At 41.1% G+C, this 27820-nt stretch overlaps 1 protein-coding gene across 1 annotated transcript in view; it reads left to right on the top strand.

Annotated features, from left to right (window-relative positions):
* Positions 1-27820, top strand: part of LOC124605978 (phospholipase ABHD3) — a 68492-nt gene that overhangs the window by 17821 nt on the left and 22851 nt on the right. The window contains exon 4 of the mRNA XM_047137946.1: positions 4432-4544. Within this exon, the coding sequence (XP_046993902.1) occupies positions 4432-4544 (113 nt within the window). The remainder of the gene's footprint in view (positions 1-4431; positions 4545-27820) is intronic.

Genomic DNA, 27820 nt, shown 5'->3' with positions numbered 1-27820 from the left:
ACCAGTCATGTGTAATCTCAGAATAAAGGATTATCAACAGGTAATGTTGTTTCCAGAAGTTTTTTAGAAGATTTTCACAATTTTTAAAGAACATTTTTATTGTGTATCAACTATGCTGTGGATGCCTGCGCACCTTAAAATCATATCTCTGGTTCGAGCCTTCCACTAGATTCAGAACCAGGGGGCCACAATCAGTTCTGGAAGCAAGAGTGCAGACTGTGTGCTTTGTTGAAACTCCATGAGCAAGGCTAGGCTTTTCTTCTTACCACTGGAATGATCCAACTGTGACATCAGAGCCCGGACAGTTGACAACCTTTTTTACAGTGTCTGCCAAAATCCATAGTTGGTTACATCCTGTTACCTCAATGGCAGCTGGAACACACTCTTTGACTATTTGAATGGGGCCACCAAGTACACACACTGAGTGCACAATGTGTTCCTTTCTGTCCCTTGCTGCCATTTCTCTAAGAGGTTCCATTATTCACAGGATGTTTAAGCTGTAGACAATAAGTAGACCTATACCCTCTAGCTTTTGCCTCCCTTTGACATGGAAGTTAACATGTTCCCCATCAGGTGAAGTGATTCTCACTGCCTCAGTTTCAGTGGAAGGCAGCACCTCAGATTCGTTGACCTGAGGGGAATGGGTTTAACACCTAGAGTTCTCCCTGGTCCCTGTCTCCAATGCGTAGGGCACCAGAGACCTACCATTGGCATGCAAGTCAAAGGCACGCCTTCCTGTATTTGCTATATAGGCAGCATCCACAGTACTTGAGGTACCTTTGCTACCTCTCATACATGATTCTTGGTAACCCTCCCAACATATCCTTTCTTAGAAGCGTACAAATGCTTGAAAGTAGTCCAGAAAATTTCCAGCTGCTTACAAACATAGACTAACTCATCCCATGCCCGAGAACAGCATATACAGTGGGACTGCATTGTGTATGGTGCAATATTTTACAGAACAGAAAACCAAGCTTGCTGATTCTATTTGAACACATGGTCCTATATGCTACTAACATCACCAGTTGCCTATAAGGACTGAAGGGATTAACAACGGAAAAGAGAAATTTTATGACAATAGAAAAATTTGGCTTAAAATTTGCTAGTTTCCTGAACCATTTCACAGTTTATAGTCATTAACAAACTTGAAAATCGCATTAATGTAAAAAAAAATGCAGAAAGTGTACCCCGTTAAAAGACATCTGAATGTAACCCTGATATGTTAGTTATAATATATGCTATGGTAACTGTATATAACAAAGTCTCTTTTACTAAGAAATATGCTATGCACAACACTCATAACTGTCAAAAATTCTCAGAAATGTATGTTTATTTGTATAGATATTCACTGAAATTTTGAGAGAAAGATTTTTTTGTACAGAGAGACTACTACTAAAACTGTACAAATGTATGGATAAAAAATCTACCCAGCAAGTGGTGGCAGGGAAACACACACACAAAATGTTTTAACTTTTATAAGCTTTCAGAGCCAATGGCTCCTTCTTCTGGCAGAAGAGTTGAAGGGGAAGGAAGAAGGATGAAGGAAAAGTACTGGAAAGGTTCAGGGAAAGTGGTATAGTTCTGAAAAGTCACCCAGAACCCCAGTTCAGGAGAGTAATAAAGCATCAGTCTTTCCTTCTCATCCCGTCTGGTTAGTCTCCCCTGACCCAGTGTTCTGGGTGACTTTTCTGAACTGTATCCCTTTCCTAAACCTCTCGAGTCATTTTCCTTCCCCCCCTCTTCCATCCCCTTCAACTCTTGTGCAAGAAGGAGGAGCCACTGGCTTCGAAAGCCTGTAAAAGTTAAATAAACCCTTTTGTATGTCATGTTCCCCTGCCATTGCTTGGTGAGTAGATTTTTTTAATCAATCTGTTTACAATCAGTCTGTTTATTTTGTCAATAACTGATTATTTTCATTGTTATAAAACTGTACAAAAGCACACGCACTAGGCAGCATCGATAAATCTTGAATATATACTTTAAATGTACACTGTACAATTAAATTAGGAAACAAATGTTCACAAATAAGGGCAATGTGGCCAAAATTTTCTAAAAAACAAAAATTAAATTTAGAATTGATGACATAATATGAAGTTCTTGCAGCACTAGCAAATGTTTGAAGAAGCACACTATATAATCAGGACTTACACAAAATTTTACACAATAAAATATTATGCAAAAGCGATACAAACAGTAAAATATTAGAATCTTAGGATTTCGATTTAAGCTACCTGGGACATGTAATCTCACACAAAAGACAATTTGGATTTTTTGCTTAGTTGAATGTGAGACAACTTATACTCTAACGTGCCAAAGATGAACAATGCACCATCAATTTATCACGGTAAAAAATGCAAAAATTGTGGACCACCAACAAAGCATGTCTTCTATGTGGGTTCCTAACAGTGCAACTCCATTGTGATGTATCCACTGGAAAGCCTCAACTGTTCCCTTTAACCGAATTTCGATGTCATACCTTTGGCAGCCTGTATAATCATATTCATTCTAAAGGTAGAGAATCAACACATTTGGTCACTGAGCATTTTGTGGTGCCTGGTGTTCAGAAGGTCTGACATGAGGGCCCATGCAGGCTTTGCCTGTCAACACAAAGTAGTGCACCACATACATGTGCATGTAGGCAATTTTCCAAATACTATTATGGGTTTTGCTCATGTATTCATAGATATATTCGGTCCACTGCCACCCTCTGATGGGCAATTCCTATATTCCTATTATTTTATCAACAGTGACAGACCATGTCACATGCTGACCAGAAATGATGCCAGTTGCACACATTACAGTAGAGACACTGTCCATACCTTTTATGTCAAATTGGTTTTCTCATTTCAGCTACCATGGTCAGCAGTTTGATTCAGAGGTATTTCTCGAGTTTTGTGGTACCAACCATCATTGTACCACAAGTGACAATCAAGCCATGGCATGGTTCAGCAATGTCATTGTACACTTGTGACTGCTTTAAGGTGCTGTATGACTCATTGGACACCTGTACTTCAGATGGTTCTGTTTGCCTTTGTGCAATGTATAAAGTCAGTTTCATTGCTTTTGCAGCTGAACTGATTTTGTGATGAGCCACTGCGCTTGCCTGGTGAATTTGTCAATGTGATTGCCACACAGCTATTGATGTTAACCTGTCAGATTTTGTTGCACATCTGCATGTCCATATTGCTTACATTTGGTCTTAACTGATCTCCAGACATAGTTCCACTCTTATATTCATTCATCAGGACTTGCAAAATTGTGCCCTTTGTAGTGTTTTGAGCATATGGTGTCTAACCAGCATTTTAGCCACCATATATTGGCTCTCACCAGATAGTGAAAAGAAGAGACATAGCACAGTGTTATTACATGACAAGACCACAACATTATGTTTAAACAAGGTCAAACCAGCATATGTATTTCCTGATACAGTCAGCCTTGTGCCTCAACCTGCTAACATGACAATCGTCACCAGGATCCAGTTGTGAAACCACCTCTGACTAATGCACATGTTTCTGGTCAGTATGTTCAATTTCTGGCAAAATTTTGGGATGACACTCTGATTTCCCCCGATGGGCTGTTGTAGTACAGTTGAAAACTAATTGCTATTTCATACAGTATTTGAACGAACCTTGCTGCCAGAGAAGTTGAGAGATTCTGTATCAAAATTGTTATCATGCACAGTGAAATACAGACTTTTCTGTAGCGAACAATTGAGGTTTGTGGTAAGAAATGTAAGTGATTACAGTTCTAAAAATCTGTACTGCGAGCTTTAAAATAGACATTGTGCCTGTTAGGAGCTTAACTCTTAGCAAAAATAATTGTTACATATATTAACTGTGTGCAAAACAGTGTGGAAACAGTGTTTGTAACAAATTTGGAATATTATTCTATTAATTTAATAAATGTAGTTGGTCAAGAATTCTGCATAATTATACTGAACATGCACTGTAGAGCATATTCACACAGCTTTTCTCATAGTCACCTGACACTGATGATTATGTTTCTGTTGCCAAATGTTGCACAGATAGGTATGATAACAATATAGTTCAATGTGGCCCAAGCACAGGTAACATATCAAATATATGTAAATCCTCAGATATTTATTCTCCATTTCCATAAATAACCATACCAAATGTAGTTTTGTGTAGATGTAATTAAAGATATTTAGCAAGTATCATGATTCTGGATTTCCAAGATTAGAGCTATTTATACGATTGATTCCTTATTTGTCAAGGGAAAATAAGGGAATGATGGTTGCTATAAAATCTGCTTAAATATTGCCTCTTGGCCATACAATGTAACTATTATTCTAATCACTGGACAAGAGTTCTTGAAATAGTCAAGTGTTTGCTTTCAGTTCCCCGAATCATGAGTATATAGTCTGAATTTTTAAAAATTCTCTCATAGTCCAGTTATGTTTGTATCTTCCAGACACCTCGAACATACTGTGCTGCGAACTGTGAAGATCTGTCAGCTGTTATTCATCATGTGCAGACTCTCAATCCAAATGTTCCTTTAGCAGCAACGGGTATATCAATGGGCGGGTAAGAGCAGTGTCTTCAAATTCTCATAGCAAAAAAATTTACATAGATAATAAGGCAATTTCTTAAATCTGTAGCTCTGCTTATACTACTGGAGGTGATTTTTATTCATGTGAAATAATCGTCCAGTTGTCCAAGTATTGAAATGTAGGATTAAATTCAAGAGAAACTTGGTTTATGTATTAACCCACCTGTTAAATAAATTTTTAAGTGTCTCTAAATTCACCCTCAATTTCTGCTGACATGTTTTTTCTTAGCTACTAGATATCAGTTCACATCTCATTTGTTGGTGATTTGTATGAGTGAGTGATTTTGTATAATGAATGATTGAGCATTGGATATAAAACTTAAGGAAAAGAATATCAGGTATGAAACTCAAAGAAAAATAAAGAAAACATCAGCATAATGTGTGGTGGCAGCGGCAGATGCCCTTGTCATCTTGTTGGTATTAGACAGTCATGTTCATACAGCTTTAAATAAAAATATGGAGTTTTAAATAAAAATATGGAGTTTTTGTGCAAATTGACTGTAGATATACACCCAGTTCTACAGATAAAAACAAAGTATACAAGAAGTTAAACAGGCATGCAAAATTAAAGGAACGCTATATAAAATGTCAGTGCTCATTTTGTAAATGAATTAGCTAACACACAGCACCAGGAATGCAAGTTTTCTACACTTGCATCTATACTCTACAAGCCACTTTTCAGTGTGTGGCAGAGGGTACTTTAGGTACCAATGTAACTTCCCCCATTTCCTGTTCCAGTTGCTATGGTTTGCAGGAAAAACAATTGCTGATGAGCCTCCGTGTGGTCTCAAATGTCTCTAATTTTTATCTTCGTGGTCTTTCCACAAGATATACATAGGAGGAACCAATGTATTGGTTCATTCATTAAGAAAATAGACTCTTGGAACGTAACAGTAGACCACACCATGACGCAGGATACTCGTCTTGCAGTATCTGCCTATGGAGGTAGTCAGGTACTCATGAACCCGGAATGAAACATGCTCTTCTTTGGATCTTCTCTCTTGCCTTTATTAATCCTATCTGGTGCGGATACTAGAGTGGTGAGCAATATTCACGTATTGGTCAAATGAATGTTTTATATGCTACTTCCTTCGTTGATGGACTACATTTCCTGAGGACTCTTCCATAGAATGTCAGTCTGGCATCTGCCTGACCAAGGATCAATTTTTTGTGGTTGTTCCACTTCAAATCATTCCGTATGCACACTCTTAGATACATTTTGAAAGTAACTGCTTCCCTTGATTGCAGAACAATCATGTAATCATACAGTGAAGGGTCTTGCAGTCTTTGTGTTCATAAAATGTTACATTTGTTTTTGTTGGTAGGGGGGGGGGGGGGGGGGGGTGTCAACTGTCAAAAATGGTTCAAATGGCTCTAAGCACTATGGGACTTAACATCTGAGGTCGTCAGTCCCCTAGACTTAGAACTACTTAAACCTAACTAACCTAAGGACATCACACACAATCCCCCCCAGGGGATCCACAACTCTTTTGTGGATACGTGCGTAGCGAGCACAGGGCCCCGAGCTAATGTGGCCTTCCTTCCTTTCCGGGCTGCATACCTTCCCTTTCCGCATCCTTCCCCATCCCCTGTCTTCGCCCCCCCCCCCCCCCCCCTCACCTCTGGCTCTTTCCTTCACTTTCTCCCCCTCTGGGAGTATGGTTTGCGCCTACGTCCGGAGACGGACGCTTATAAATGTACCGCATTCTTCGCCTTCCTTGCTTGTATGTCTTCTTCCTTCCTTTGTCCTTCTCTTTTCCTTACCTCTTCTCTTTACCCTTTTCTCCGCTGCGGCGTTTGAGACCCCCTCTTCTTTCCTTTCCCTTTCTCTTTCTTCCTCCCTGTGCGTGTCTGAAGGCCGACCCACGCACTTCCATGCGTAGCCGGTGACGGGGTAACGCGTAATTCCCCGCCCCGGGTAGACAGGTAGGACACGTACGTACCCCCTGGTAACGGCCAGGCCCAGGGAGGGGTGATTACCCGAGCTGATACCTTCCGAAAGTGCCGATTGGTCCCTCCGTCCGTTTGTCGGGAGGTGTGACCTGAGGTGTGAACAATCACCTAAGGCGGGAGTGCCCTCAGAGAGGGCCCCCACAAGGGAGGAGCGCGCCATCGGAGATGCCGGTAATCATGGGGGATTCTTCCGCAATGGTTTCCTCACCTTCCACTTTGTCTGCTCACAAACGTAAGTTCACTGAGTCTCAGCCACAGTCAGTTCTTCCATCGTTGCGACAGTTCCTTGTTGTTTCTCGGTCTGACGAAGGTCACGACTTCTCCACGGTCAACCCTTTCATTATTCAGAAAGGTGTCGACGCAATTGCAGGTCCTGTGAAGTCTTGTTCCAGATTACGGAATGGCACCCTGTTGTTAGAAACAGTCAGTGCCCTCCAGGCACAAAAATTGCTGCGTACCTCACTACTACACACCTTCCCTGTCCGGGTGGAACCGCACCGTACTTTAAATTCCTCGCGTGGAGTCGTTTATACACGCTCCCTCGATGGCTTGTCTGACGAAGAAATTCAGCACTACCTGTCTGACCAGGGCGTAACGGCTGTTCGTAGGGTTATGAAGAGGGTTGACACAAACATCGTTCCAACCCGCACTGTCTTCTTGACATTTGACAGAGTTCAACTCCCATCAAAGATCGAGGCAGGCTATGAGATAATTTCCGTTCGCCCTTACGTCCCAAACCCTACGCGTTGCTATCGGTGTCAGCGGTTCAATCACACCAGCCAGTCCTGTTCCAATCCGGCCAAATGTGTTACGTGTGGCAGGGATGCCCATGAGGGTGCTTGTCCACCTCCATCCCCTCGCTGCATCAACTGTATGGGTGACCACGCTGCTTCCTCTCGAGATTGTCCCGTTTTCAAGGACGAAGAGCTCATCCAGCAGATCAGAGTAAAGGAAAAGGTGTCGACCTTTGCTGCTCGAAAATTATTCTCCAGTCGACAGCCCACCGTGCCTCAGAAAGGAAAATACAGCACTGTCCTTGCTTCTCCTCGGCCAACAAAGGAGGCGGCCACGCAGACTTGCGACCTCACTTTTAGTGCCATGGTCGTCAGATCGGCCAGTGCAAAGATCGCCCGTTCAACCTCCCCGCTTTCGCCTGCCCACTCTAGGGCTCACCCTTCGTCGGGTTCTGCTAAATGTCGAGCCCACAAGTCAGACACGAAGTCTTCGAAAACAGAGCATACTCGTGAAGAGTTTTTACGTACCGCAACTTCACAACCATCGGTTCCTCCTTCATCTAAACATCATACTTCCAAGAAGGCTACAACGAAACCCAGTTCCTCTCCTTCTCCGCCAAGGCGTGTCCCATCTACAGCACCACCTGGCGGAAATCGCCCTCGGCCGTCCTCTGTGTCGCCGAGGCGCACTGCTGGCGGCCGGTCAACCGGCCGATCGCTGGTGGCAGGAGCTGCTCCTGACCAACCTATGGATCAGGATCTTCTGCCTTCGGCTGAATGCCATTCCATGCTGTCGGTCGCAAGCTCTGAGCAGTCGTTGAGTTGACAGCGACCTTGGTCACAGTCTTCAATTTTCTGTTCACCCTATGTCCATTATCCACTGGAATATCCGCGGCATTCGAGCCAATCGGGATGAATTGTCGATCCTCTTACGATCCTACTCGCCGGTCATCTTCTGTCTTCAGGAAACAAAGCTGCGTCCCCATGACCGCTTTGTTCTCCCTCATTTTCAGTCCGTCCGATATGACCTCCCGTCTGTTGAAGGCACCCCAGCACATGGAGGACTCATGATTCTTCTCCATGAAACTCTCCATTATCACCCAATCCCCTTAAACAGTTCCTTCCAAGCTGTCGCCGTCCGTCTTTCTCTTTCTGGATACACGTTCTCTCTTTGTACTGTATACATTCCATCGTCCACACCAATGGCACGAGCTGATCTCCTTCATCTTCTTGGTCAGCTTCCACCCCCCTATTTGCTGGTTGGGGACTTCAATGCCCACCACCCGCTTTGGGGATCTCCACATCCTTGTCCACGTGGCTCCCTATTGCTAGACATCTTCCACCAAGCGGATCTAGTTTGCCTCAACACTGGGGCCCCCACATTTTTGTCTGCCTCCACGACACATTTATCTCATTTGGACCTTGCGGTCGGTACTGTTCCGCTAGCTCGGCGCTTCGAATGGTTCGCCCTTGATGATACACACTCGAGTGACCACTTTCCATGTGTCCTTAGACTGCAGCCTCAACTGCCATATATGCGCCCGCGATGCTGGAAGTTTGCCCAAGCCGATTGGACACTTTTTTCGTCTCTAGCGACATTCGATGACCGTCGCTTTCCCAGCGTCGACGATGAGGTCACACATATTACCGCTGTTATTCTTACAGCTGCGGAACATTCAATACCACGCACCTCCGAATTGCCCCGGCGCCCCCCAGTTCCTTGGTGGAACGAGGCATGCCATGACGCAATACGTGAGCGGCGACGTGCTCTTCGCATTTTCCGTCACCATCCTACTTTGGCCAACTGTATCCGCTATAAGCAGCTCCGTGCGCGATGCCGTCGCTTCATCCGCGATAGCAAGAAGGCAAGCTGGAAATTCTTTATTAGCTCATTTAACACCTTCACTCCCTCCTCGGAAGTTTGGAGTCGGCTTCGACGGTTCTCAGGCACGCCTAGTTTCTCCCCGGTCTCTGGGCTCACTGTCGCGCATGATACCTTAGTGGACCCCGTCGCAATTTCTAACTCATTGGGTCAGCACTTTGCTGAGATTTCGAGCTCTTCCAATTACCCGCCAGCATTTCTCCCGAAGAAACGTGCAGCGGAAGTGCGACATCTTGCTTTCTCCTCTCAACATCACGAAAGCTACAATACTGTTTTCTCCATGCGGGAACTCCAACATGCCCTCTCTTCTTCTCGCTCCTCCGCCCCAGGACCGGATGGTATCCATGTCCAAATGTTGCTGCATTTATCCACCCATAGTCTGCATTTCCTCCTTCGCCTTTATAATCGAATTTGGACCGACAGTACTTTTCCCAGACAATGGCGGGAAGCTATCGTCGTTCCCGTTCCGAAACCTGGAAAGGACAAACATCTCCCCTCTAGCTATCGCCCCATTTCTCTCACGAGTAGTGTCTGTAAGGTTTTAGAGCGTATGGTGGATTACCGTTTAGCTTGGTGGCTGGAATCCTGCAGTCTTTTAACACCTGCCCAATGCGGATTCCGAAAGCATCGTTCTGCAGTTGACCATCTTGTTGCTCTCTCCACTTATATCATGAACAATTTTCTCCGGAAACGCCAAACGGTAGCCATATTTTTTGATCTGGAGAGAGCATACGATACTTGTTGGAGGACAGGCATCCTCCGCACACTGTTCTCTTGGGGCTTTCGAGGCCGGTTGCCCCTTTTTCTTCGCGAATTTATGGCAGAGCGCACATTTAGGGTGCGGGTGAACACTACTCTCTCCCGTACTTTCTCCCAAGAAAACGGGGTACCCCAGGGCTCTGTGCTAAGTGTTGTACTTTTTGCCATCGCCATAAATCCAATTATGGATTGTCTCCTTCCTGATGTCTCGGGCTCCCTCTTTGTGGACGATTTTGCGATCTACTACAGCTCTCAACGGACAAGCCTTATTGAACGATGTCTTCAAGGATGTCTCGATCGCCTCCACTCGTGGAGCATCGAAACCGGCTTCCGTTTCTCACCCAGTAAGACCGTTTGCGTTAATTTTTGGCGACGTAAGGAGTTTCTTTCGCCCTCCTTACATCTAGGTCCTGTCAACCTTCCGTTTTCCGACGTCGCTAAATTCTTGGGTCTTATGTTTGACAGAAAACTGTGCTGGTCCTCCCACGTTTCCTATCTTTCGGCTCGCTGTCTGCGTTCCCTTAACACCCTCCGTGTCCTGAATGGTACCTCCTGGGGAGCGGACCGAGTGGTCCTTCTCCGCCTCTATCGCGCCTTAGTGCGCTCGAAATTGGATTATGGAAGCATAGTCTGCTCCTCTGCTCGGCCGTCTATTCTTCGGCGTCTCGACTCTATCCACCACCGTGGATTACGTTTAGTGTCTGGAGCTTTTTACACCAGCCCTGTGGAAAGCCTCTATGCTGAGACTGCTGAACCTCCGCTGTCCAATCGGCGGGCAGTCCTTCTGAGTCGTTATGCTAGCCATCTGTCTTCCATGCCTGCTAATCCAGCCCATGACCTTTTTTTCGACGCCTCCTTTGATGTAGGGTATGCAGGCCGCTCCTCCTCCCTACTACCCCCGGGAGTCCGCTTCCATCAACTGCTCCATTCTCTTTCCTTCCGCTTTCCTAAAACCTTCTTGACAACTTGGGGTACAGCACCGCCTTGGCTCCGTCCCCGGATCTGCTTGCTCCGTGACCTATGTCAATTTCCCAAGCATGGTACCCCTACACTTGTTTACCGTCGGGCATTTGCTGCTCTATGTGCACAAATGACTGACGCCACATTTATTTACACCGACGGCTCGAAAACATCGTTAGGTGTAGGGAGTGCCTATATTGTTGGCGACACCCCAAATCACTTTCGGCTTCCCGACCAGTGTTCGGTTTATGCTGCGGAGCTTTACGCTGTTCTCCAGGCTGTCCACTACGTCCGCCGCCATCAGCGGATACAGTACGTAATCTGCTCAGATTCTCTCAGCTCTCTCCTCAGTCTCCAAGCTCTTTACCCTGTGCACCCTCTGGTCCACCGGATTCAGGACTGTCTGCGCTTGCTCCACCTGGGGGGCGTCTCAGTGGCGTTCCTCTGGCTCCCGGGACACGCTGGTATCTGTGGGAATGAGGCGGCCGATATAGCGGCCAAAGCTGCAGTCTCTCTTCTTCGGCCAGCTATTCAGTCGCTTCCCTTCACCGATCTACGGAGCGGTTTATGTCACCAAGTTGCTCATTTATGGCATGCGCATTGGTCAACACTTCCCCATAATAAATTGCGGGAAGTGAAAGCCCTTCCTTGCGCTTGGACCTCTTCCTCCCGAACGCGTCGTCGGGAGGAGGTAATTTTAGCTAGACTCCGGATAGGGCACTGTCTTTTTAGCCATCGACATCTTTTAAGCGGCGATCCTCCCCCACTCTGTCCCCACTGCTCTCAGCTGTGGACGGTCAGACACCTTTTAATTGAATGCCCCTATTTTAATCAGTTACGCTCTCGTCTACAGCTATCGCCTGATCTATCGTCGATTTTAGCAGATGACACGCGCTCAGCCGACCGCGTTCTCCAGTTTATTAGTGACAGTGAAATGACTTCAGTTATTTGAAGCTTTTTTTTGGGGACAACCAACCCCTTACTGTAGTGGATTTTTAAGCATTCCTTCTGCTTTTAGTTTCTCAAATTTTATGACCTTGTTCCCATTGCTGCTGGTTTTAAATTTCGGTTTTTTCCTGTTTCCTAAGTCACGGGCTGGGCGCTAATGACCATAGAAGTTTTGCGCCCTAAAACCACAAACAAAAAAAAAAAAAAAAAAAAAAGTCACACACAATCATGCCCGAGGCAGGATTCGAACCTGCGACTGTAGCAGCAGCGTGGTTCCAGACTGAAGTGCCTAGAACTGCTCAGCCACAGCGGCTGGTTGCCAACTGTCACTCCCTGCACTGAGTGCTGACCCTCTGCAGTTCCTCCTGCATTTCACTACTATTTTATAGCATTTCAACTTCTGTGTATACAACAGCATCATCCATGGATAGCCTCATGGAACATCTGATGTTATCTTTCAGGTCATTTACATATATTGTGAATAGTAATGATCCTATAACATTCCCTTGGGGCATGCATGAAGTTCCTTTTACTCCTGAAGACTTCTTGCCATTCAAAAAGACATGCTGTGTTCTGTTCGCTAGAAAACTCTTCAATCCAATCATGTTGCTTATCTGATATTGTGTATGCTTTTATTGTGTACATTTGGTGGCTTGTAGAACTGTATTGAACATCTTCCAGAAGTCAAAGAACATGTCATCTATCTGGGTGTTGTTATCTACAGCTTTCTCAATCTTGTGGATGAACAGAGTGAGCTGGGTTTCACAAAGTCATTGTTTCTAGAACCTATGTTGGTTTCTCCAGAACACATTTTCTGTCTCCAAAAGCGCTATAATATGTGAGCATAAAACATGTTTCAAAATTCTACAGCAGATTGATGTCAGATATAGGCTTATTGTTTTGTCCATCTTTCGACAACCCATCTTGAAAATGAGAATGGTGCAGTGGTTAGCACAATGGACTCACATTCAGGAGGATGATGGTTCAATCTCACATCCGGCCATCCTGATTTAGGTTTTCTGCGATTTCCCTAAATCGCTTCGGGCAAATGCCGGGATGGTCCCTTTGAAAGGGCATGGATGACTTCCTTCCCCGTCCTTCCCTAATCCGATGAGACAGATGACCTCGCTGTTTGGTCTCCTCCTCCACATCAACCCAACCCCAACCTCTTCACTTCTCTGGAGATGGGTACACTGCTGCTAGAAGAGGGCAAGTTCTTTTGCATACTCTGTGCAGAATTGAATTGGTATCCTTTCAGCTGTAAAAGCCTTTTCTTTTTTGAGCAATTTCAGTGGTATTTCTATCCCTTCATAGCTTAGTTCGGCATCAGTTTTGTCATATCTGTGACTATTTAAAGGAGGAAATACAGTGCACTCTACCTATGTGAAACAGTTTTAGAAAAATACATGTAGTATTTTGGCCTTTTCTGTGTCATTCTATGTTTCAATGCCATGATGGTTACAGAGTGTCTGGACTGATGGCTTTGATCCATTTACTAAGTTAGCATAAGGCAATAAAGTTTTTTTGGGATTTTCTGTGAAGTTGGTAAACAGAATTTCCCTTTCAAGTTCATTGAACCTTCGTGTTTAGTCCTCCTTACACTAATTTTGGCTGTGTTTAGTTTTTGTTTGTCTATGGTGTTTTTTGGTTACGTTTAAATTTGTGATTAAGTTCTCTTTGCTTTTGTAGCAGCTTTATAACATAGTTGGCAAAACACAGTGGATCTTTTTCATTCCTCACAATGTTTTGAGCACATAATTGTCAAAAGCTTGTTGTATGATTCTCTTGAACTTTTTCCATTGATGCAGAATATTGTCAGTCCTGGAGATGAAATTTTCATGTCAACATATCAGGTAATCAGAAATCTGTCTCTTGTCACTCTTTCTAAACAGAAAGAGCTTTCAACCTTCCTTTTGTTTTCCTATTTACAGCCACATTCAGTGACACAGTAATGGTCTTATGATCACTGACTCCCTGTTCTGCACTAACTGAGTTGAAAAATTCAGGTCGTTTTGCCACCAGCTGGTGTATGATGATGTCTTCATGAGTCAGTTCTCTGCTCAAGGTAATTTTTGGATAAGGCACTTAGAACAATTTCACATGATTCCTTGTCCCTACTACCCATTCTAATGACTTGAGCCTCCCAGTTTATAGCTAAGTTAGAACCTGACTGTTATTATGACATGACCAGGAAATTTACATAAAATATTCTCTAGGTTTCCCCTCAGATGTTCCACCACTTATGCTCTTGAGGCAGGGGATCTACAAAAGCATTTGATGAACATGTTTTATCCACCTTTAACATTTAATCTTCACCCAAATTATTTTGTGTTCTGAATCTGTACGAATTTTACTCACCTCCGCCACCAACATTCATCTCCTCTTTGCTATACACATTCCAGTCACAGTTTAAAATTTTATTGCTAGTGACATCTGTTTTAAGCCAGCTTTCTATCCCTACTACTATGTGAGCATTGTTACCATTTATAAGTGGGAATATTTCTGGGAACTTTCTATAGATGCTCCTGCAGTTAACTAATACACTATTAATATTTTCTTTCTCCAATCTGCTATGATGACTGATACCTTCTTTGGACTCAGAACACATCTTATTGGGCCTGTGGAGGGATTTCTCTGTTCCAAAAAAACCCAAATGTGCATGCCACACACATTCTGTTACCCAGGTAACCTCTTCCTGTGCATTGCACTTGCTTGACCTGTTAAGTGGGGTCTACATTTCTCCAATTGATAGTGGAGGTTGAAAAATTTGCATCTAATATGATCGTACAATTACCTGAGTCTCTGATTTAGACCTTCCACTTTGCTCGAAACCAAAGGATCATGACTGGTTCTGGGAACAATGCTATAACACAATAACTGTGCTTCTACCCCATGGACAAGGCTAGCTGCCTTCATCAAATCCACCACTTGCTTGTAGGAATTGAGGATGGCTTCTGAACTCAGCATGAGGCACGATTTGCAGCTGGGTGCATTTTTGGCAGAGCCTCCTCCACATCTTGAACGAGACCCCCTGGCAAGCAGAGTGGATACCGGCCTTCTTTCCTGACCTGCCCACTATTTCCCTGAGAGGCTCCATCACCCACCTAAAATTGGAGTTCTCAGTGACAAGCAATTCCACCCTCTATGTTTATAAAGACCTCTCAGGAAGATTGTTAACACCACTTCATGGATGAAGAGGTATGTCAGTCCCCGGATCAAATCTTTCTGGTGGATTAATGATGAGGGGTCAGTGTGACAGGCAGCCTGGATGTGATTTTTAGATGGTTTCCCACATTCCACGAAGTGAATACTAGACTGGTTCCCATGTTCCACCTCAGACATTCTGGCACATATAATTTACTTTATACACAGACAGATTGAGTACACTGCTTCTGTTCTGGGGATCAATGGGAGACTTGTGGCCTTTGATGTTTGGTCTCCTTAAACATGTACTCAGCAGCACTTGCTTACTGTCCTCTTTGTTTTTTATGCTGTCTGAAAGGTGACTGTGATAAAGTGACCACTGTTCACCAAATATTCTCCATTATACGAAGACTTCTTCTTGCAAGTGATAAACATTCCTGCATCGTGTGTTGTAATCATGTGTATCCCAGTTCAACAAAGCAATACAGTCTATTTTAACATATATGGGCAAGAACAGTTTATACATTTAGTTCTCTGAATGATTTTTTTGCTTGCTTGTTTTGTTGGTAAATTAGCCATGCACCTAACTACTTTCTTCTATAGTTTAACCAATTTTAGAATATTAGTATCTACAACATATCCCCTTATTAGAATGCGATATGATAGGTGTTGGTAGATCAAGCCATAGTACATCATCTCTAGTGCACCTGCACTTACAGCTTTTGACATTTTCCTTATTTGGAATGTGCTAGGACTTAACTTATTAGCAGATTTTATTGTTATGGTTTTCCCCAATAATGAACCTGTCGACAACACTACCCCAGTATTTATTACAGTGCACACCACCTAAAAGTGCGTGCCCAACCTCAAGAGTGACATCATTTGATTTAGCTGTTTTGTTTGTATTAAACTGCAAGTATTTTTTTTTAGGTTTTGTAATTAAGTTGGTATGACTGAATCATGTTTTGGAAGAGTTGTGTTTTGAGAAACTCTCTCTTCCAGCTCTTCTCTTGAATTTGTATGCATATGTGACTTCATTGTCACTAACTGCTACAGATACATCATTTGCATATATTATAAATTCTGGGCAGCGCGTTCCTGGTAAAATGGACTGTTGTAGAGCTCCTTGTTCCTATAAGATTGGCATAATGGAAACTGCTGAAAATCATATTAAATTTTCTGTTTATTGACATATTTCTTTATACACCCAAAAGTCCTCTATAAAAGAACACCTGTATAGAATGCAAATGAGAAACATCCTTGCTTTTGTCACTTTCTCTAAAGCCTTTGTTAGTACCCTTGTGGCTTGCCTACTTTTACCCTGTAAACTTAATTTCCTCTACCTGCTATAATGTAATGGTTTCCTTCCTTCATTGATGCTTCACAGTTCTTAAGCACTTATCATAAATGGAGCCTCTTTTGTTGTTGCTACTGTTGTGGTATTCTTTGTTACTAACACCATTCTGGTCACTAATTGTATAGTGGCCCTCCTGTCCTATTAACCAGTTTGATTATTGACGGGTGTTAGACCACTCAAGGCAAACCAACAACCACCATAATTAGAGAGTTAAGAAAAGATTACTTGAAGGAAAAGCAGCTATTAGGAAACCACTACTGCAAAAATATACATTTTTTTTTTTTTTTTAAATGGGACAGGGAGGTAAACTCATTGACTGGTACATTTGAAAGTGTTTAGCAAGCATGAAAGATTAGTTCTATGTTAATTACTCTGGAGTTGGCAGCTCCAGTGAAAAGATACAATTCTCTCCTTATCATGCCAGCAGACAGCATCATCATCTTTGCTAAGGACATACATGTCAGACAATGGGCTGCTGGCCACTAAGTGTCTTGATGCTAATGTATTGCGATTAATGGGTGAGGATTCATGTAGACATTTCATGTGATTGTGATGGCAGACTGGACACATTAGTGATGTAGGATGTTGAACATTTTTACATATCTTCTTGTGTGTGCATTATGTTTTAATTTTTCACACTCCTCTCATCTGTTCCTTTGAAGATATATTTTGTGCCACTAGTTGGAATCGGTAAGTTTTTCCGCTAATAATAAATGCGGTTATTGACCACTGGAATTTATTACTTCCTCCCAGTTTATTGGCAATTCCCTTCTGCCTCCACTGTTTGTTATATTTCATCTGTGTGAAAAAAGTCTGTTTGCATATTTTGGGTCCACAGTAGAATTTTCATGAAAAGTTCAGGATAAAATCAAACATGCGTTTGGTATTAGTAATTTAATTATTATCTGTGTAATACAATGGTTATCCAGAATAGATAAATCACAGGTTCGGACTGTTGCAGTATGCCCAATGATCCAGTCATGCAATCACTTTGTGGCATTTTTTCATTTCATTTTCGACAATGCCCTAGCTCTCGCATTCACTCAGGACTGGACTTTTTAAGCTTTTTGGATTCTGTTTGATGTAAGCATTCCTTTGACTTGATTTTTCTATAATTTGGAGCTTATTTACCAGTTAACTGGGACAATATCTTTAATCATTTTGTAAATTTCAATTTAATACCAGATTTTCACTTATATTTTGGCAAATATTATTATTGTCTTACTTTGGGTCCTAGTAGTGCTCCACAACTTCTTTACAATGACACATGAGTCAATGTCCTGACTACAATCATTTCCATACTATACCAATTTATAAATTTATACAAAGCTAATTTATAACAATAATGAAAATTCCTGGATGGAGCAGTATGCAAAATAAAGGAAAGGGAATCACTCACATGTAGTGGATTGATGCGTGGAGCACAGAAATACATCACAGAAAATAGAATTCACACTAGCTTTCGAGCTCTAGCTCTTTTTCATATCACGACCATGGCAACGTGCATTTGGGTGTTTGTGTGATTGTGTGTGTGAATGCGTGTACTGTTGTTAGAAAAAGAGCTAGTGTGAATGCTGTTTTCTGGTATGGGTTTCTGTGCTCCATGCACTGATCCACTATAGGTGAGTGGTTGCCTTTCCCGTATTTTCTGTAATTAATAAAAATCATACACATGTGCCTAAACTGGTTCAATGACATCACAGACAAAACAAACACTGTGCAACAAACACGGACAAACATGGGCTACCTGTTGTGGGTTCAGCAATTGTTTCTGCATTAGTAGTCTTGTAGTTATTAGCAAAGTATTAAGGAATGCATCCGACTGGCATTGACTCCATAAAGTTGTGAATATGGGCAGGTGGGCTATTATTTTGTGTCTGCATTGTTGGTGACAATTGTAAGGGGACAAAAATGCACCAGGTGCTGTGACTCTCTTTGGCTACGTAACCCCTTCTGAAATTCAGCAGGTGTCAAGGGAGAAATGTTGGCAGACACAAAATTTATGGTTGCATTGTGAAAGGATTTGTGGAATACAAGCATCACTCTACTTGCAAACATTTTAATTCTATTGTATATTGAATTGAGATGGGTGTACTTATTATGGCAGAGTATCTGTTAATATACATCTTATTAGTTGATTAATATGTAAATTAAGGGAAAGGCAACCACTCACACACAGCTGACTGATGTGTGGTGCATAGGAATACTCAACAAAATATAGTATTTACACTAGCTTCTGAGGACTTGCTCTTTCTCTAGCAAAACTGAACACACGACCACACAGACATCCAAATGTTTGCATCAGGGGCCATGGCAAGGTTGACTGTTGATTGGTAGAATACTGGGGACCTGCTATCAGTCTACAAAGGAGATTGCGTGCAAATCACTTGTGCAACCAGTTCTAGAATATTGCTTTAGTGTGTGGAACCCATACCAAATAGGACTAACAGGGGATATTGAATGTATACCAAGAAGGGCAGCATAAATTGTCATAGGTTTGTTTGATCCATGGGAGAGTGTCCCAGAGATGCTGAAGGAACTGAACTGGGAGACTGTAGAAGATAGATGTAAACTATCCTGAGAAAGTCTGTTAACAAAGTTTCAAGAACCAGCTTTAAATGATAACTCTTAGGAATATACTACGACCCCCTACATATCACTCACATAGGGATTGTGAGGATAAGATTACAATAATTCTGCATGCACAGAGACATTCAAAGAATCATTCTTCTTGTGCTCCACACATGAATGGAATGGGAAGAAATCCTTATAACTGGTAGAGTGGGATGTACCCTCTGCCATGCATTTCATGGTGATTTGCAGAGTACATATGTAGATTATTGAGGATAGTTGCCTGAGCAGATGGAGATGGGGTGGGGGTAAGAAAGGATGTACTAGAGAAGGAAGGAGTACTAAGATGGTGTGAGGCAGGTATTTAAACAAACAAATCAATGGCTGCACAACAAGATTTCAGGAGTTCAGAGGGTAGAGCATGTAATAGGTAGAGGCAGGGGGCGGGGGGAGGATACAAGGGTGGAGATGAAGTGGGAGGTAGGGATGGAAAGAGGAGAAAGGAAAGGGGTGGAAAAGTGGGGAGAAAGAATATGCCTGCATGGAGAGGAGGGGAAGAGCGAAAGAAAAAGGCATTACACAATCTGGATGGTGAAGGATTGGTGGGGACAAAAGAGTGAAGGGAAAAGGTTAGGTGAGGCAGTGGGAAACATGTTAGCAGAGGGTTGTGCCAGAGGGACTGCAAGAGCGTTGTATGTGCTGGAGAGACAATTTCCACCTGCATAGTTCAGAACAACTTGTGCTGGAAGAGAGTATCCATGTTGCTCACACAGTGAAGCAGCTGTTGAACTCGTTTGTATTGTGGTTCATATCATATTTGGCAACTGAATGGTCAAGTTTCTAGTTTCCCACTGTTTGGCAGTGGTCATTCATGTGAGTAGACAGTTGATTGCTTGTCAAGCATGCATAAAATGCTGCACAGTAGTTGCAGCATAGCTACTATATAATGTGGCTGTTTTCACATGTGGCCCTGACTTTTAAAGGGTAGGGAATGCCTGTGACTGGACTGTTATAGAGATGGTGGATGAGTGTATGAGACTGGTTTTGCACATGGTTTGACCACAACAGAATGAGTCACGGGGTGCAGGACTGGAGTAGGGGTGGAAAACTCTGTAAATTGGGTGGGCAGTGGAAAAGTACTTTATATGATGTGGGTAGGATATCCCTTACCTTGAGTCATGACAAGAGGTAGCTGAAGTCCTGGTGAAGGAAGTGATAGAGCATCTTAAGGTCGGGGTGATACAAGGTGATCAGTGGAGTGCTGGTAGGTGGCTGGTTAACAGGTTTATTGGATAGAAGAAGCAATGGCATGGAAGATCAGTATGTAGAAGAGATGACTCAGATACTGTCTGTGAATAACGACTGTGGCAAGGTTATCAATATATTTCAAAATATCAGGGAATTACATACCTATATCTTTTTTATTCTCATCCTGTGTTTTCAACCTGAGGCTGAAGTTAATCTGTAATTGGTTGATAGGATTATAGAATTAAAGGTGTAGTCTGATATTACAAAACTGTTGTACTCAGCTATCATTAAACTTGCTATAAATTGAATGATATTTAACCCTTTGACTGTCATACGCAAGGCTTGGTGGCCGTGTCTCAAGTGCTACTTCATCACATTTCTCACCATGCATTGAGTTCTTTGTTCTTCCAAAGTGCTTGCCTTTTCTTGGCTTTGTGCTTTGTTCTGAGTTTGGGACTGAGACTGGGAGTAAGAAGTATCTATTTACACTATTTATTTACTGCAGTGTATAACAACATTGCAGCAAAATATGAAGATGTTGAATTGACAGAAATCACAAGATGTACTCGTATTTTGAAACATCATCGATTATACTTATGGCAAACTACAAACTGTTGTAAAATGCTGCTGAAGGTGCTGTCATCGAACTGACAATGAATCCCTTGACTGCTGTGAGTGAAACATCAACAAATCGTTTTCACATTTTCGCTGATAGTCATGGTAGAGGCATGGCTGATATAGTGAAAAGCAGTTTTAATGCTGCCGATGTTTGTGGAATTGTGAAGCCAGGTGCTAAACTTCAAGAAGTTGTAGCGGGGTGTGATCCTGAAAAAGTAAAAAACGAGTGCGTGATCTTAATAGGTGGCTCAAACAACGTTGCCTGCAACGAAGGAAATGATCCCATACAGTCGCTCAGGAAAAAAATATCGGCGCTTCATCAGTCTAAGGTATTTGTTGTGAACATTCCAAAGAGACATGACTTAATTCCACAGTCCTGTGTAAATGAGGCTATCTCACAAACGAACTCTAAGTTAGCAAAGTTGTGTAAGCATTTTAAAAATACTTGTGTTGTAGATGTAAGCAGTTTTGGATGAGAATTATTTACAAGACACGGTATGCACCTGAACAGATCAGGAAAAAAAGCATTAGGTACCCTCTTAAAAACAAAAATATTGGAAGAAGTCCACAAATGTACCCCAAAGTTGGAACCAATCGCACTTGAATGGCTCCAACCATCAAGTCAGACTCGGTTTCAAACTCAAATGTTTCAGGAAATTGTTAGTAATGAACGTACTGTGTCTGTAGCTACCGATAATTTTTTAGGCAAAAGTTTAGATCTGTCTCTAATTCCAAAGAAATGACGATTTTTCACCAAAATGTGGGAGGACTTGGTAATAAAGTAAATGACATTACTGTTCTGTTAGAGGAACCACAAGGAATAAAAGATGCTGATGTATTATGTTTTAGTGAACATCATGTGAAAGATATTGAAAGGTTACAGCTAAGTGGTTACTGTCAGGCAGCGCATTACTCTAGAACCATAATGGAAAAAGGTGGAGTGGTAATTTATGTAAAAAACAACATATCTGACAATGAATTAGATTTAAAGAGCCATTGTATAGAGCAACAAATTGAAGTATGTGGTGTTGAGATTACTGTAAATGACTTCACGGCTGTAGTGTTAGCACTGTATAGATCTCCCTCAGGGAATTTGAATGTATTTCTTAAGCACTTCGATTCTTTATTATCCATACTGTACTCAAAGTCCAAGAACTTGATAATTACTGGTGACTTTAATGTTGATTTACTAAATGAGAGCAATAGTAAAGCTGATTTAGTACATTTAATGGAGTCTTATAATCTGATGGCAATAGTAGATTTCCCAACTAGGATTACTGTTAACAGTGAAAGTCTGATAGATAATATATTTATAGATAAGTCTAAATGCAATGAGATCACTGTACATCCAATCCTTGGCCTTTCTGATCATGGTGGTCAATTGCTTAGGCTCAATTACATCAGTGTGTGCAACAGTTCCGAGCATTCTTGGAAATCTTTTAGGATAATAAGTGAACAGGGCCTTAAAGAATTCAATGATAGCCTAAAAGAGATAGACTGGAGCCGAGTTTATAGGGAAACAGATGTAAACAAAAAGTACAATTCATTTTTAAATGAATTCATGTCTGTATTTGAGTCCATCTTTCCCAAAAAAAGTAGTTAGAAATAGTCATATAGGCAATGCCAAGAAGTCTTGGATCACTACAGGGATAATAACATCTTGTAGAACAAAGAGGATGTTATACAGTTCTCTCAGGACTTGTAATGATCCAAAGAAACGACAACACTACAAACTTTACTGTAGCATTCTCAAGAAGGTTATAAATAAATCTAAAAGTATGTGCATAAAATCAGAAATTGAAAGCTCAGAAAATAAAATTAAAACTATATGGAATGTAATAAAGAGGGAAACTGGCAGGACAACAGGGAACATGTCTCAGGTAGAGATTAATACAGGGGACAGTATCATAAAGAAACCTGAGTTGGTTGCAGAAATATTTAATAACCACTTTTTGAGAGCAGCAGAGAAGACAGGCTGTAATGGTTCTATGGAAGAATCATTGTTCCTCCTACAGAAAGCTATTAGTAACAGAATCCCACAGATATCCTTACCTCCAGTTACTGTAAGCGAAGTCATAAGAGTAATTAGATCCTTAAAAAATAAAAATTCTGCTGGAGTGGACAATATTTCTAGTAAAATACTGCACACTGTTATAAATTTGTTAGTCCTGTCTTATGCAACATATACAATGCATCCCTACAAGATGGGATTGTCCCTGACAGACTTAAGTTGGCTGTAGTGATTCCTCTCTTTAAAAAAGGGATAAAAGCATTGTCACAAACTATCACCCAATATCCCTATTAACTACCTTCTCGAAAATTCTAGAAAAACTCATGCCCAGGAGGATTGTAGACCATCTCAACTTCCACAGTATCTTAAGCAAAAATCAGTTCGGTTTTTGTGCCAGTCTTTGTACTGAACAGGCAATATTCTCTTTCAGCAACCAAGTTTTGGAAGCCATTAACAAAAAAATGTCTCCAGTGGGTATTTTTTGTGATCTTACGAAAGCCTTCGACTGTGTAAACCACCAAATTCTTTGGAAAAAGGCAGAATACTATGGTTTAGGTGGTACTGTTGGCTTGTGGCTGCAATCATATCTACAGGATCGGAAGCAGACTGTAATGCTAAATGGCTCTTCTGGAGAACCTGCCTCGTCTGAATGGGGCACGATAACGTGTGGTGTGCCTCAAGGCTCCGTTTTGGGCCCACTGCTTTTCCTCATCTTTATTAATGATCTTCCTCTTTGTTCTGAGACAAACAGCAAATTTACCCTGTTTGCCGATGATACCACAATTCTAATTGACGATTTGATTGATCATGATCTTGAAAAAACTACAAATACTGTTTTTAATGACATCTTAAATTGGTTCTCCTCAAATGGTCTCTCGCTCGGTGCAGATAAAACTCATTATATGAGGTTCCATACATCACAAAGTAATCCCGATGAAATTAACATAAAATGTAGAGATCAACCAATACAGAAAGTTGAAGAGACAGAATTCCTGGGTGCTTACATAGACAGTAAATGTAATTGGTCAGTTCACATTCTTCATCTATGTAAAAAACTTAGCTCGGCAACATTTGCATTACGGGTAATTTCTTCCGTGGCTGAAGTTGACACTATTAAGGTTGCCTACTTTGGCTACTTCCACTCATTGATGTCATATGCTATCATATTCTGGGGGAACCAACCACTTGCAAAAAAAGTTTTCACCATCCAAAAAAAAGCAATCAGAATAATGTGTGGGGCCCATCAAAGACACTCTTGCAGGCACTTGCTTCGGAAGATAGGTATCCTAACAACTGCCTCACAGTATATTTTTTCCTTGCTCACCTTTGTGTGCAAAAATTATTCCATCTACCAAGACAACAGTAAATTCCATGGTTATAACACCAGAAACAAAAACAATCTACATTTAGAAATGAAACGTCTCACTCTGGTACAAAAAGGAGTTTACTACTCCAACATTAAGCTGTTCAATGCTCTACCACTACATATCAAATGTGTTCATACAGAACTGCCAAAATTTAAACAAGTTCTCAAAGATTACCTGGCAGAGAAATCTTATTATACTGTGGATGAATACCTGAAAGAAAATGTATACCATCACTAAACGTATTATGTCTAGAAGTAGTTCAATTGATTTTATTGTGCATTTGGGCATTAGCACACTTTTTGTAACAACAGATTGGCTGTACATGTATTTACTCTTGTAGGCCTAATATCTGATTTAACTTTGTGCTCTTATCTTTAACCTTTATTTGAAACTCCTTTTTCTGTCAAATTGTGGTTATGTTATCTAGCTGACATTGTATCTGTTACTGTATTTATAGTATGTCTTACTTAAACTATGTACAATTTGCCATTGAAATGCCCTTGTATTTATTGTAAGTTTAAATTGAAACCTGTACAATTTGACACGTTCCATATCCTTGTGATTGACTCACTAACTGGATCTACGGAACAAGAAATAAATAAATAAATAAATAAATGTATGCTGAACCGGCATCTGTTGGATTTATAACAAACTATAAAGTTTGGGGCAGGTCCACAAAAAATGTCAACACTGAGACAACTATGTTGATTAGTGTACATTGAAACACCTTCTGTTGGGTTTAGAGCAGTGGTGCTCCAATCAAACGAAGCCTGTAATTTACCAAACTGTCTGTGTCAAAACTTCTTCAGCATTCAGTCACACCAAAGGCGCATCACCACTGAACTGCTCTAACAGCAAACAGTAATGTAGGGGTGGCACACTTCAACTGCTGTGATAGTTCATCACACTCAGAGTTAATAGAGATTACATTATTATACAAACATTGTAAATATCATGAAATATGCAGTTGTCATTGTCACAATTAATAAAATGTTTCTGGCTGTTATGCCACGGTCGAATGGATTTCACCTTAAAACCCGGTATTTCATCCCCATCTGCAGAGGACATTTTTAAGGGGGATCAAAGCTTTGTTGGCTGTCCGATTCACACTCTTGCTTGCTGCTGACTACAGCAAAATTCCACATCCTGAGGTTCCGCGCAGTGGCGTGACGTCACATGTTTTGAATAAGCAAGCATAATTGGCCGTTATCGACTGCCATCATCCGCAGTTGCTATCATCCCGTGGTGGAAGACTGGTACACATCTTCTTCAGCACCGGAATCCAAATGTCATTCAATTTCATGCCCTCCTCCTTCCTATTGAAATTTCTGGGGTGTTTTGCAATCTCTATGGCCCCTCTGTACGTGGAATCCCATAAATTTCAGCTTTTTCCAGTGGTTGGCTAACATCCTTGGCCGATTTTAGGTGATATTGTAACTTCCATGTAGGTGTGTAGATTACTGTGATGTTCCACTTTTTCAGGATTATTCCTATGTGGCCAGTCACGTCCTTAATAAATGGCAGGAAAACTGTTAATTTCACCAGCTCTTGAGCATTGCTGTAATTTCTACGCAGTGGTCTTAAATGCTCCTATCACCTCAGTGAACAAATAATCATTCTTGAGGAATGCATTGATGAGATGTTTTAATTTTGCATCAAGCAGCTCTGGGTTCACAGATTTCCCTTGCTCTGTCCATTAATATTCTTATGATGCCTCGCTTTTGTTGTAGTGAAATCCATTCGACCATGGCATAATAGCCCAGAACATTTTATTAACTGTGACATTTCCAGTTGTGAAAGTTCACATTTTACAGTTGTCATTGAGTTTTTCTACTTTCATAATTTTAAAAAATAGACAAACTCATCGTAAATACTAGGAGAAGAGGAGTGATGTGTGGGGGAGGGTTGTGAGGGAGGGAACGGAATGGGGAAGATAGAGTACTGGGGCCCCTCAGGACAGTATAATATATACTCTCCGACGTCAATGAAAAATAGCCATTAGAACAATGGTTGTAACACAAGTCAATGTTCTTCTAACTTCCAATCATAAATTGTATGTTCTGTTATACACACAATCTTTCATCTTACATATTAATTTAAATACGATTAACTCAAGTGTATGTGATATTTCTGTTATTCTATTCCTTATTGTCTCCAAGAAACAGACATTTTAAAACATAATAACTTGCTTGGATTTTGTTACATGGATATTTCAGAGTGTATATTCCAGATTTGTAGGAAGCCTAAAAAATCAAGATATTGAATACTGTGTACAGAATAAATTAATATGACCTAAAATCCACATATCTTTCGTAAAGTTGTAGTATCAGATGGTCATTATTGTGAAACAAATTCTTGTTAAGGACCAAATATTGCTAAATACATTCAGAAATCTGAATACTGTCATCACTGTGTTTTAACCTTAAGCATTTTCTTGAATTGAAATTGATGCTACTGGATTGAGTATATAATTATTTCAGTTATTCCCAAAGTGACCATATAGTAGATTATAGAACATGACAAAGTTTTATTTTTCCATATTGCTATCCAACCTAATTTCTTGTCTTTGGGATATAATTATTAGCTTCAACACAGGTTTTCCATTAGTGCCAATAGTTTCCAACGTCAGTTGTGTCATTTTTCCCATACTCCATATGTGAATGGAACTGGAAGAAACCCTAATGACTGGTACAATGGGGCATACCATCTGCCACACACCTCATGGTTACTGCAGAGTTTAGATGTAGATGTAGATGAAGAATAAGCGTTTTCTTCTGCCATCCCGTACATTTCCTCTTCAGTGAGGGCTTGACTTTGTTCTCTATCATGCCTGAGCAGTATAAGCTGTTGATAGTGGATTGTTCCTCCAAAAAATCACAGAAAATTGGACCATGTGCACTACAAAAAAATGATTAACAAGATCTTACCAGCTGATAGTCACATTTTGAATTTCTTATGGGCAGATAATTGAGAGTGCTTCCACTATATACTTTGATGCTTGGACTCTGGCTGAAAATTATGTATCCAAGTTTAATGACAAGTTAAAATCCTGTACGAAAATGCATATCCTTCAGTACTGAAATGGTCTTTGAGTTCAATGCACAGGTGAAAACTCTCTCCTTTTTGATCAGTAATAAGTTCTCTGGAAACCTGCTTTGCATAAATCTTACTGTAGTTCAATTTGTTTTGACTAATGGAATGAGTTGTGCTAAAATTTGCTTGATATTTTGGAGTAATTTTTTCAACTGTAACTCGTTGGTCTTCTTGGATAAGTGAATCAATAAGAACTTGCAATGTCAAAGCCTATGCTTGTACCAGATGGACAGAGTGGTGCTTGTCAGTTACACTATTGCAGCCACTTTTGAGCTTTTCCATCCACACCTAAAAACTCCCACAAATGATGCAACAACTTCCACATTGTTTATTAATATGAGTGAGAATTGTTGATGACTACAATTTCTGAAGGATAAAAATTGGATTTTAGAATGCTGTTCTTCAAAGGAGACATGTCATCATAACTGCAACATTAGACATTAGGTTTACATAAATATTAATTGAACAAATGACTAACACTCTTTTCGAGATTGCCAAGTAACATGTACAAACTCTAAATTCTGTTCATTAGGTGTTGCTTTCACTATATATATATCTGTCCATGTAATTACTGAACAACCTTCGTAGTTACAATTTTTTTTTTTT

This window comes from Schistocerca americana, chromosome 1 (genome assembly GCF_021461395.2).
Source record: "Schistocerca americana isolate TAMUIC-IGC-003095 chromosome 1, iqSchAmer2.1, whole genome shotgun sequence".
NCBI lineage: Eukaryota > Metazoa > Arthropoda > Insecta > Orthoptera > Acrididae > Schistocerca > Schistocerca americana.
This window is presented reverse-complemented; position numbering and strand designations above follow the sequence as displayed.